We start from the raw sequence: 12,520 nt of genomic DNA, 5'->3' as shown, positions 1-12,520 counted from the left end.
TTGCAAACCTTGGATAGAGTAGCCACATCGTGCACAACATTTTGAAATAAAGCGTAAAATGTAAAATTCCTGGAAATTTTCGATTTTACCATCGAATTTCGGTACATTTATTAGAGGCAACTTCAAGTTCGGTTCTTGAAAACCACCGGTAATTTTAGTTTCCAAAACATTTGCTAGAAGCGCCATCGCTCAAGGCGGTTCGGAACCGTTTTCAGTCGATTTGGTGAGTCAGAGAGCTTATCATGCTAATTTTTGGCTTTTTACGTCAATTTGGTGATATATCGATTTTTTTATCATTTTTGGCCCGAATTTGATTTTCAAAAATTCATTAAACTCATTTCGGGAATATCTACTCGAAAAAAATGAAGTTTGAGAAAAGCACCCTGGAACTCGGTATATAGGTACATACTTACTTGAGAGCATAACTCTGTGGCGCACTGGTTTTTTTGAATGATGAGGCCATTTTCTCCTAATTTTAATCCTTAGAAGAGAAAGTAAAAAGTAAATTAAATTGGTACCAACTGTTGGATCATTTTTGTTAATTTCAAAAAATCGAGAAAATACGTAGCCAAAAACGTATGAAATTTTTTCCATTTTTTGAAATTGGCAAACATGACCCAAAAATTAGCACCACCATCGTTTCAAAATGTTTCTTCAGTTTCAAAAATGATATTTTCCAATATTCTGACATAGGTAATTAATGATAAATAATGTATTTGTCAAGAAAAAATTTTCAAAATAGCGATTTGGAAATTTTCAATTGTTCAGTATAACCACAAAGCCAAAAGAAGTTTTGGATTTAGTAAGTAAATTTCATAGATCGACGCAGAATCTCAAATACTTTCATTTGAGACCTGCCATTTTTTCTAAAACAGGTTGTGTAACGACAGGAGCGAAAAAAACCATGATTTTTTTTTCAAAAATACCCCCTCATCGATGGCTCAAATCTTCCCTTCAGGGGCAACTTCGGTGCTAAAAATTTTTGTTGATAACTTTCAAATCAAAATTGAGGTTACTGCTGAATTTGGTCAAAATCTGCCTACTTGTTTTTTTTTTTTTTTCGGTGATCCACTCTAGTGTAAATGCAAAAATTGTATTTACGGCGAACTGAGTATGCAACTTTATTAACACGTCATAGATGGTCCATATTTTTGAAGATCTTTATAGCGTGCCAAAAATCAATATACGAGTATGTACTTGAAAGGTGAAGGATTCACAAAATGTGAACTAAGAGTTACCGAGGTCGAAGATTTCATTTTCGATATCTAATTTGACTATAAACAACAAATTATACCCCGGAGAGGGGGGGGAGTGAATTTTTCAAAATTCGAAATGATCAATATGGATATTGAAATACCTACTTATACAGCTTTTCCAAGTCGCTGAATTCGGTTCAAATACCCATCTAATTTTGTCCCAGACTTCAAATTCAATTCCAAGAAAAAAAATGTTGGCAATTTTATCAAAAGTCTGATTTAAATCTGAAAAAAATAAAGAATTCGTGTCTCGATCTTGTACCATAATAGTCAATTTTCTGGACGAATTAAGGTCACTGTGAAAAAAATTTCTCAGAAGAAAATAAAATTACCTACTTGGAAAAATAAAATTTTCAACATTTTTATGTTTAGTGGCAGTGTTGGCGTACCGTAACGGAAACTGTAACGAAAAACGAAAATAACGAAATTTTTTTCGTTCCAGGAAACGGAACTGTAACGAAAACGTTATTTTGATCATGTGATATTGTGTAACTGAAACGTAACGTAACGATATTTTTCTTGATGTAACGTAACAAAAAACGAAAAAATTCTGTTACCTTTTTTGTTATTTTTTTAGTTACAATATTTTCAAGTTGAGTCAAAAAATGAGATTTTTTACCTTCCAAGTTTGACTTTTTCAAAAATTCCCTTTTTAATAAACGTAATTGTATCATGATTATATCTGTAACGAAAAAATGTAACGGTATTTTTTCGTTACACTGGTATTTAAACCTTTTGGTTCCGTTATTTTAGCTATTTATTTTTTTTTTTTTTTTACAATTTAGGTCTCTCCAACAGCTAGAGCCAATTACAGGAGAGACCATTTATAATTATAGAGATAAGACTAAGATTTACTCCAGAGAAACAAGTTTGAGAAATACAAACATACAAAAGCAAGCAAAAAGGAGAAAAAAAACAAACAAAAACAAAAAAAAAGTAATATCTATAAAAGTAGTTCTTCCTATCTAAAAGAGAATGTAAGAAGTAAGCAAAAAAGTATAACACCAAACAGAAGAAATACTTATAAAAAAAAGAAAAGAAAAAAAAACATAGAGAACTAAAAAGAATAAGATACAGAATATGAAATGGTTCACAAACAGCTCCCACTGCACCCCCACTCCCACTCCCATGCCACCCCCACCACACGCTTGAAAGCAGACCTACCCATACTAAAAATATCAGCATCTGCACACCTACAGAGGAAACTGTCAGAGATACCCATGACGTTGTTCATAGGAGATACCTTCATCCTAAATGTGTTGTAATTGTTTAAGGAGAATATTTTTTTCTGCCTGGAGTGGATTTTTGGGGCCCAGAAATTGATTTTTCCCAAAAGGTTACTGTCATTTATGTTGCAGTGGATAAGGTCATACAGAAACATTAATGCAATTGTTTCTCTTCTTTTTTCTAATGGATCCACTTCAAACCCTTCCAAAAGTTCTTTTTGTGATAACGAAAAAACGTCACGAAAAAAATGCTAATTTTGTAACGTAACGAAATAACGGAACGAAAAAAAATATCGTTACGCACAACACTGTTAGTGGCCTCTTTGATACTTCACTGTGCTATGATCATCATGCTAATCATTCCAAAACGTAGTATGAATGGTAGTTTGACGTAGGTGCCATGATACTATTATTCACACGAAATCTGTTTCGTTGATATACGAGTATTACATTTTTCTGGTGTCGATGTACGAATTTTGGAGATGTCTTAAGCCTAGATGGAAAACCTTCCCAAAATGAGGAAAAAAACTCGATATCTTAAGAATACGACGACCGACACTAACGACTTGGTGTGCGTTCGTCTGACAAAAGGAGGGGGGGCGTGAAGAGGCAAAAAAGCTATACTTTTGTTTGCTTAAAGACGCCATATAAACAAGGTATGGAGCTGATAATAAGACGGCGGTGCTTTGTTTAAAATGTAAATGTATTCAAAAGAAATTTCTCGACAGCGAGCTTTTAGCATGTTTTGCCTTCTCGTTGTTCGCTCATCTTGCGGCAAGCCGCGTCTAGTCGCACGAACTGCGAGCCCGAGCTTTTTTTAAAAACATAAATTCGATTGAAAACTTCAATTAAACAAATCGTTTTCGACTTCTATATTCGCTATGGGTTTTTTTCGCTTTCTTCCCCATCTATGAATTTACTCGGTTGTTTTTCATCTCGTTTGTTGGTTTCAAATTCTTTGAGGAGAGGGATGCATTCGGTTGTGGTTTTTGGTTTTGTTTGTCTGTCAATTCGTCCTTCGTTTTCCATACACTTTTTTTCAAACGAGTAGTGAAAATATTTCCAGTAATATTCTATCGAGTACGGCGAGTATATAAAAAGCTAGCAGCGTAGTTATTCTTCTAACAATTTAATTAAATTACGTTCATGCCCCCCGCTCGCACCTTCACTCTTTCGTATAGGCTGAGCCGTCGACGAAAATCTTAACGTACTGCAGCAAAGAGGCCAAGGCAAAAATTAATATCGCGTCTTTTATCGTTATCTCGTCGAGCAGACGCGCTGTCAAAATACCCATAGGCGTTGTCTTCGCAGTCTTGTTATACTGTAAAACTTGCTTCTCTGATTCCGGCTCCGGCATCGGCAGCAATTCACGCAGCAACAACAACAACAACAACAACAACTCGTAGACTTCACCCTTCACCCAACCCTTTGGTCGTATGGAAAGTCTGGCCTGCTGATTTTCATTCTATATAGCGAATAAGTGAAGATTAAAACAAGCTAAAACCTATCGCCAAGTCTGCGCTGCCCTGTATACATCGAACAATAATAACTCTCTCAGCAGATTCTTCTCGTGTTTGATTTCCGTCACCCGACGTCGTCGTCGTTGTCGTTTCCCCAAGATACAACGTCCTCATCCGCAACCTGCTCGTCTATTCTCGGGTTTCCGATACGTATCGATATACAGAAAGCTTCATCTCTAGTATTCTCACCCTTGAGCCCGACCTACCGTCGTGGCTGTCCTTAAAAGGACGCGTAAATGACAAAAGTCTACCCGCGCACGTTATGAAGTGTCCATCTGTCACGTAGATTATTCGCCAAACAATCTAGAAACTTGAGAGTATAAGTTTTGTTTCCTTCTACACTTCGTCGTCCTCGTTTTTCGGAACCAATATTCTGTGTGAGAAGTCGTAATATTACCAGCGAAAAGCACCGTCGTCGTCGTTGTCCAGTTTTAAACTCTCGCGAGATCGCAAACGCAAACAAAACAAGTACCTTATATTTTTACTTCATCGTTATAGTAGACGTTTGAGTTTTGCGGTATTGGAAACTCATTTATGCCATTCTCGATGACCTCGTTTGAGGTGTGTTCGAAGGTTTTGGAATGAATTTATTTGCAAAACACCAGTAAAAAGTGTAATGTTTGGGTTTATGTTTTTGATGGGAGGGGGGGAGTGGATTTGATTGGGCTCAAATTTTGAGCTGATTCTAGATTTTGCATTCGAATTTAAAGCTGCTAGATTTAAAAGTTCGTATATCCAATCAGCAGGTAATTGAAAAAAATCAATTTCGATTTGTTTAAGGGGTGATTAGAAGAGATGCTATGACAAAGTGCCCATGTACTTTTTGACAAATGATTCTGAAATTTGTCTGGCCATAAAATTAAAATTGAATGCATTTTTCAAGTTTTTGGACACAATAGTCGGGGAGCCCACTTAAGGATAAATTGCACCCCCCCTCGTCGATCCTTCCGAGGCAACTTTTTTCTTAAAGGGGAAGTCCTAAGGAACATTTCTAGCCCTTGTACTGGAAAAAAAGTGGCCCTACTTACAAAATGGTGGCCATTCTGATTGACAGGTCAGCCGAAATCGCAGATTTTGCGTTCCAACGTAGGACTTGCACAACATTTTTCAAACTGTACAAAGGTAGATCGAAAGATCAAGCAAAAATTTATCACCTGTCAAAATTTCAAGTGCTAAAGCGCGTTTTTCGATTTTTGGTGAATTTTTGAAAATCAAATTTGGGCCAAAAATGAGGGAAAAAATCAAAATTTTACCAAATTGACCAAGAAAGCTGAAATTTGGGATACATCCCTAGTTTTGACATGCCAAATCGATTGGAAACTGTTTCAAATCGTTTTGAGCAGTTCTGGAGCCTCCAGCAGATTTTTGAAACTCGAAATTCCCACAAAATTTCACCAAAATGGAGTTAGAAAGCTGAAATTTATTCTGCTAACTAATTTCAATACGCTACGAAGTACTGCAGGTGAATTTCAAGTCGTTTTGGAACCTCCGGCGACTTTTTGATAATTCCTAGAGCCTGCATCAGATTTTTTAAGCTTTAAATTTTCACCAAATTTCATCAAATGGCGATGGAAAGCTGAAATTTACTCTACACTCCAATTTTAACATCCTCAGAAGAGGACTTCAAGTGGGTTCAAATCATTTTGGAGCCTCCAGCGGCTTTTTGAAAATTACTGGAGCCTCCAGCAGATTTTTGAAACTTGAAATTCCCGCAACATTTTACCAAATGGAGTTGGCAAGCTGAAATTTACTTCACAAACTAATTTCAATACGATATGAAGTCGACTAAATGATGGTTTTAAATGGTTTTAATGATTTTGAAGCTTCCAGTTACTTTTTGGAAATTTCAATTTACCAAAAAACACCACATGACCTCTCAAAAAGTCACTGGAGGCTCCAAAACAACTTGAAATCCACTAGCAGATGACTTCGTAGCGTATTGAAATTAGTTTGCAGAATGAATTTTGACTTTCCATCTCCGTTTGATGAAATTTTTAGGAAATTTGAAGTTTCAAAAATCTCCTGGAGGCTGTAGTAATTTTCAAAAAGTCTCCGGAAGGCTCCAAAACGACTTGAAATCCTCTTGCAGTTGACTTAGTAGCGTATTGAAATTAGTTTGCAGAGTAAATTTCGGCTATCCAACTCCATTTGATGAAATTTTGTGGGAATTTCAAGTTTCAAAAATCTGCTGGAGGCTCCAGAACTGCTCAAAACGATTTGAAACAGTTTCCAATCGATTTGATATGTCAAAAATAGGGATGTATCCCAAATTTCAGCTTTCTTGGTCAATTTGGTGAAATTTTGATTTTTTCCCTCATTTTTGGCCTAAAGAGGGCCACTTTTTTTCAGTACAAGGGCTAGAAATGTTCCTTAGGACTTCGCCCCTTTAAGAAAAAAGTTTCCCCGGAGGATCGACGGAGGGGGTGCAATTTATTCTTAAGTGGGCTCCCCCGACTACAAGTCCTTCTCTTGAAAGCTAACTTTTGAATTTTGGGTCGAACGGACTTCGAAATCAGATTCTGAGCATTTGAAAACCAACCACTCAATACCTAGATATATCACTTACTAGGCATATTGCATTTTTTAAAATTTTGAGGCCTGAACTTACATTGGCGCCATATACGAAGTCCTTCATTTCCTGTGATTCCAAGCGCACCCACTTCACCAGGTTCTCTTTTCGATCCTTTGAATTCGATGTAACCAAGTTCTCCAGGAAAACCTACAAATAAGGCACATACAATGAGCCTGCTGAGTGACAGATACAAGCCAATAATAGCCCTTTTTCTTGGAAAGATGGTATTTTAGAATGGGTTTGACCAAAAATTGAGGGTTAAAAAAATTTTTTTTACTGATTTCAATTTTTGATCTGTATTTTGAATTTTTTTTTGCACAACTTTAGGAGGCTCCTTCACAGGAAACGAATATTTTTTCGAAGGAAGGAGTAAAGGAATATAATTTTTTTTGATCCAATATTTTTTGCAAGTTTCAATTTTTTAATTTTTAAAAATGTTTTCCAATTTTGTTGGACTCCATGCAAGGGGACCAACATTGTTTAGGAGACAGAATTTTTTTTCTGGGAAAAATCTGCCCCAAAATGGAAAATTCTCAAAAAAAATTATTTACTTTAATTCTATTTTCCTTGATTTTGTTTATTTCAGGAACTCCTCGACGTACGTATGTATTTTGAAATACAGATGGTGCTTATTTTTTTGATTAGTATTGCTAATTTAAAAAACCCGAGAAAAATAACCAAAAACGTACCTCCTATCATTTTTTTTTAGTTTTATGAAATTGGCAGTTATTACCAAAAAATTTGTACCTGTCTCTGCAACTGTATTTCAAAACGTTTCCCCAGTTTCAAAAATTAAAACTTTCGATATTTTGGCAAAATTTGAGATTCTCTTTTAATATTTCGGGATTAAGACAAAAACTATAGTTTAATCCTTGAATGCCTATACAAATTTTTTATTTTACAAATTACCTACTATCTTACTTATCTATAATGTTTTTGTAATGAGAATAAAAATTTCAAATGTAATTTTGGTAGAAAGAGGAGAGAGTACAAATATTATAATTTTGACGAAATTCTTTATCAAAAGTGAGTTTTCACTATTGTTTTTTCAATTTTGAATTTTGGTAGATGTGAAATCTTGAAAAAATGGCTTGGAGAGAAAACTTCAAACATTTAAAAATAATTTTCGTTAATTTTTTTGTAGATGATATTGCCTAAGAAATTTTGAATTTGTGATGAGGCACAGCTCGGTTCCAAAGTGACAGAAAGCGATTATGGAAAAATTGTGTGTAATCAGTCAAGTGGGTCCAAAAATACATTTGAACAATTTTCATAGAACTTTTTGAAAATTGACAATTTTCATAATATGACCGGAGTCCCCAGAATGACTTGAGACCACCTCCAATCGACTCAAAATTGGGTAAATTTTTGTAGATTTCCTCACTTTCCAAAATCTGCAGGAGGCTCTAAAATTTCTGACCAACCGATTTGGAAGGTCGAACGTAAGAGAGCATACCAAATTTTCTCCAAGTCGATTTGATGAAACTTTGATTTTTTTTAGAATCATTGGCACACATTTTGATTTGTAATAAATTCCCTGAGATTTTAATACATCCTTTCTTAGACTCAAATAAAATTCAAAAAAATGCTTTACCTTCGTGAAACTTTCCTTCAGAGTTCTCAATTGTATCAATCATCTCTTTGAAGTCTTTTTACAAAAATGGTTGAAAAAAGGCTGAATTGGGCTATTTATAATTGGATGAAATATCGTCGAAGTTTCTCAAATGCTTGAAGATTAGTTGAAAGTGCTGTAGAAGGTATGTATTATAAACTATAAAAATTATCAAAATATCCGGGAAATTGAAATTCTTTCGAACCTCATCAAGAAAATACCCATATTATTGTCGATCTTCTTTCGCCCCAAAATTGGGGGAGGGGGTGCCTATGGCCCCAAAATTGAGGTTTCAAGAAGTTACATAGTTTTCTATTATTTTTATAGGTCAGCATGCAAAATTTCAGAATTATATCACTGGCAGTATGGCTTTTTTTGGTGGTGCCGTGACACCAAAAACAAATTTTTGAGTGTTTTTTTGAGTTTTTAAAGATGACCTACCCGGAGAAAAAATTTGAAAAAAATACCAAAAAAATTGCAAGTACAAGAATTAGGTTTGGAGATACGGCGGTTTCAAATTTTCTTTTGTTAATATCTCGCCCCTGGGGGGCCGAAAAATTTTGAAAAAATTCGCGTTGATAAGATTTATGTTTCCTCCATATACTTCGGATGAATTCAAAACTCGTTGAAGTATGATTTTCCCCTCGAAGAAATCGTTTTTTGGCCATTGTGAGCAAGGGGGTAGGGTAGGGGAAATTTTTTTGGCTCCAACATTTTTTTAAAAAGGCACTCAACAATGTTTCATTAACATTTCAAAAATCCGAGGACATGTGGCATTCGCCCATTTTACCAGGGAATAGTTACCCTTTTGCCAACTAAAAATGATTATTTTTTTTTCGTTGTTCAATTTTATGTGTCAATTTTTTAAAATTTTACTCGTGATTTTTATTTTTATTTTTTTTTTACCTTTACCGCTCATTTTTTTGTGTTTTCGTACTAAAATAACTAATCGTTTGCAGTTTTCATTTTCAAACCCAATTCAACCGATTTAATAATTCCATCTTTGGCAAAAAGTTCAACACCGCATTAAAAAATACCCCAAAACCCAATTCTCTCTTTTCATCTCCCCTCGCTTCCTCCGAACGTCATCACGCTGTAAATTCGTCTATTCCACGTAGTACGAAGCAATATCTCAGTACAATCAGTGAGTTAACAAAACTACAAAATGGAAAAGTTTTAAAAGTTTCGCTGCGAACGTGCGTGTTAGGCAGTACACATATACTTATATAAGAGGCAGGTGAAAGTTCACCACTCTTAAGGCCATACTTTCGTTGATTTTTTTTTTCTCACCATATGTGTACTATACCTATACACTTCCTACGTCGTCGTCGTCGTTCTATAGAACGTACGTATAGCTTGTGTTATACTTTTTCATCGACAGCGATGACATTAGGCGTGCTTTCCGCTACTGGCAACGTTTATAAATTTAGCCAAGTCTAGCTTCGAGTTGTGTTCATTTTATATTTTTCGATTGAATTTCACCCCCTTTATTAGTGTATCTAGTATCTACCCACCACGTTAATTATCGAACGAATAGAAAAATGTTATTTGGTCGAGAGCAGGTAATAAGATTGTAAAATCGTGACCTGTTGGCGCAATTAAAACAAAGCAATTACGCGGCTTACCGTAGCCGTCAACTTGTTTATCCATTAATTTACATTGTCGGTGAGTTCACAGCACTTGCCAAGGTAAAAGGGGTTAAAACCAATAATGCTTTTTGTCTCTGTACACCGGTTGTCGTTATTGAACGAATTATTTTCTAATTATCTTCGCGAAATAAATTAACCCTTTTTTACATGTTCTCTACGACCCACCCTTTTATAATGATTGTTGTGCAGAAGAAAGCAGGTAGGTAAATGTAATGTAAATGTTGTTTGGTTCGGAATAAATGAATAGACGGGATCGAAATTAATTTGAAAAAATGTTGGATTCGGTTCAAATTGTAAACGATGGTCTCCTAATTAAATTCCTCAACGGTTGCATTAAGTAAATAAAAAACACGCTCGTGAGCATTTAAAATTGCAATTTCCTTTTGAGATGGGGAAAAGGGGGGAGATGCACTTCTATAGGTAATATTTTATTATATTGTAGTTCTTTGATCATTGAAGGAGTAATGAGAAAACCTTCTGTGGAATCAATTTTGTGTTCTCGTATTATTATCGTTTTTCGATTGTATACGAGTAACATTGTATTTTTTCAGTTAATGGGGAAGATACTTATGAATTTTTGAAAATATTTTTGAATTGAATCAAATGATCGCGAGTACAATTGATTACAAATGAAAATTTTCAAAATTCTGTTAGTCAAAGAATCTCACTTCAAATACTGCTTTTGCCAGGTAGATAAACATTTCTCTCCTATTTTCAGAGAGTTGTCTGTAAAATTTATAGCACCTACTAAGTATACCTATGTTTTGAAAAATTTAATAAATTAAACAACGAGTAGAAATTTCCTCGATTTTTTTCCCTCCAAAAACGAGTTTTTTTTTCACGTAAATTCAAAATTCCTGCAAAATAATCCTATACCTACGTCTTGGAAAAATTTCACTAACGATATTTCACGGTTTAGAAATTATTCACGGAAACATGCTTCTCTCAAGTATAGTTGAATTTTTTTTTCTTCCAAACTTTAAAAACTTTTTGAAAAGTTGCAGCGAGTGAAAATTTTGTTTGTGCCAAAAAATAAATTTTGTTTAGAGGCTCGATGTGCTGGTGTTTTCTATGCTGTTGCTGATTTTTATGATACGAGAGTACAGGTAACTTTATTATTTATCAAATGAAAGTTTTCTTCAAGAGTCTTATCCATCGCGGAAATTTCAGCTTCAACTTTATTATTAATTTTATTTGTACCTACTTTAATATTTCTTTCTTTCGATTTAATATTTAATTCCTGTCTTCATCTCTTTTCTGTAATGACGTCAATTTATTCTTTTCGGAAATACGACTGCTGTCATATGAACGCACGTAGTAGATAGGTACGTACAACTTGGCTAACTAGGCAGGTAGACATGTTATATACTACTTTGAAATACTTCAGATAGGTAGGTACATCAGACCGAAATTATATTTATACTACCTATCAAAAGTAAACACACTATACTTATATAACAAAAGTTAGGTACCAGTGGAAAGTAAGTATGTTTCTCAAACTTGACGTAGGCTGTAGTAGAGTTTAATTCAAATTATCTGCGTACGAATTTATTCTTAGGTATATTGTCGACAATTCAAAAAAGAATGAGAAACAATCGCAGGAATAGGAAATCAAAACGTGTTTTTGAATGAATATTTTCAAAAAAAAAAGAGTCTTCTTTAAGTATAGGGGAAGTTGAACTCTCCTTAATAGAATAATAACTCAGCCCTTCACACTCGTATTTCATTAAAGTAAAAATTTGAACTCGAGTGCAACTTTTTTGATGAATTCAGTCGGATAATGAGCCATTCGCTGCACATGTAACTTACATTACACCATCCAAACACATTATTTTTGTTTCATGAAAAGTATCGGTACACTGGACGTTCGCAGGTTTACATTTAGCTTAAACGTGGCCAAAATTACCCACCCATAAGGAAACTTTTTACCATTATAGGTACATATGTAGCGTGTACATTGTATAGGTAGGTAGCTGCACATCTAAAGAAATATATTTTTCTCAGCCACGAGTCTCTCTCACTCTCGTTACTATTCAACTCTCATAAACTTCTAAAGCTGTTTCTCTCACCAATTACATACTATAGCTTGGGGTTTTCCTCCTCTACCGTCGTCTGCTTCCAGCCAAAACAGTTTAAACACATCTCCTCGCGTATTTGCCCCGGCTTATGGTATAAAATGTTGATTAAGGAAAGTAAAGAAACGTGAAGATTTCCCACATCGAAACTATAGATAGAGTACTACATGTGTATACGTAGTCTTAGACGTAGGTACCAGTTATCTTATTTTTTCCTCCCCTATCATTTTACCTACCCATGTGCCACGTACCTATACTATAAACCTCCTATATATACCTATACGTAAACGTACATATAAGTTACCCTCTACGTCGCTCGTGCTGTACAAGCCGCATACTACACTATACCTACCTATATCGTGTATATGGAATACGTGCAGTGAAAAATACCATCAATATGAGCTGTACTATACTGATGACTTGTAGGTATAGGTATATAAGTTGGAATATTTCTATAACGAAACTGTGGAAAAAAAACAACATCAACTTGTATGCGAATTTCGAGTAATTTTTACTATACGATACTTGTAGGGTAAAGTAGGCAACACTATATGTAGGCTATCGATATTTAGAATGAATATTTTTTCCCAAATATTTACCTTCGGTTCAA

The 12,520-nt window shown here is 34.8% G+C and overlaps 2 protein-coding genes across 3 annotated transcripts in view; both read right to left on the bottom strand.

Annotated features, from left to right (window-relative positions):
• The window catches only part of LOC135835591 (uncharacterized), a 309,298-nt gene that overhangs the window by 65,330 nt on the left and 231,448 nt on the right, over window positions 1–12,520 (bottom strand). The gene's annotated exons all lie outside the window — the stretch shown is intronic.
• The window catches only part of LOC135835590 (hemicentin-1-like), a 168,874-nt gene that overhangs the window by 24,098 nt on the left and 132,256 nt on the right, over window positions 1–12,520 (bottom strand). Inside the window, exon 10 of one of the 2 annotated variants that reach the window (XM_065349924.1) lies at window positions 6,611–6,721. The exons of the other annotated variant lie outside the window; for it this stretch is intronic. Within the exon in view, the coding sequence (XP_065205996.1) occupies window positions 6,611–6,721 (111 nt within the window). The remainder of the gene's footprint in view (window positions 1–6,610; window positions 6,722–12,520) is intronic. 2 annotated transcript variants of the gene reach the window in all.

Source organism: Planococcus citri, chromosome 2 (assembly GCF_950023065.1).
Source record: "Planococcus citri chromosome 2, ihPlaCitr1.1, whole genome shotgun sequence".
Lineage (NCBI taxonomy): Eukaryota > Metazoa > Arthropoda > Insecta > Hemiptera > Pseudococcidae > Planococcus > Planococcus citri.
Note: the sequence above shows the minus strand (reverse complement) of the source record. Positions and strands in the feature narration are given on the sequence as shown.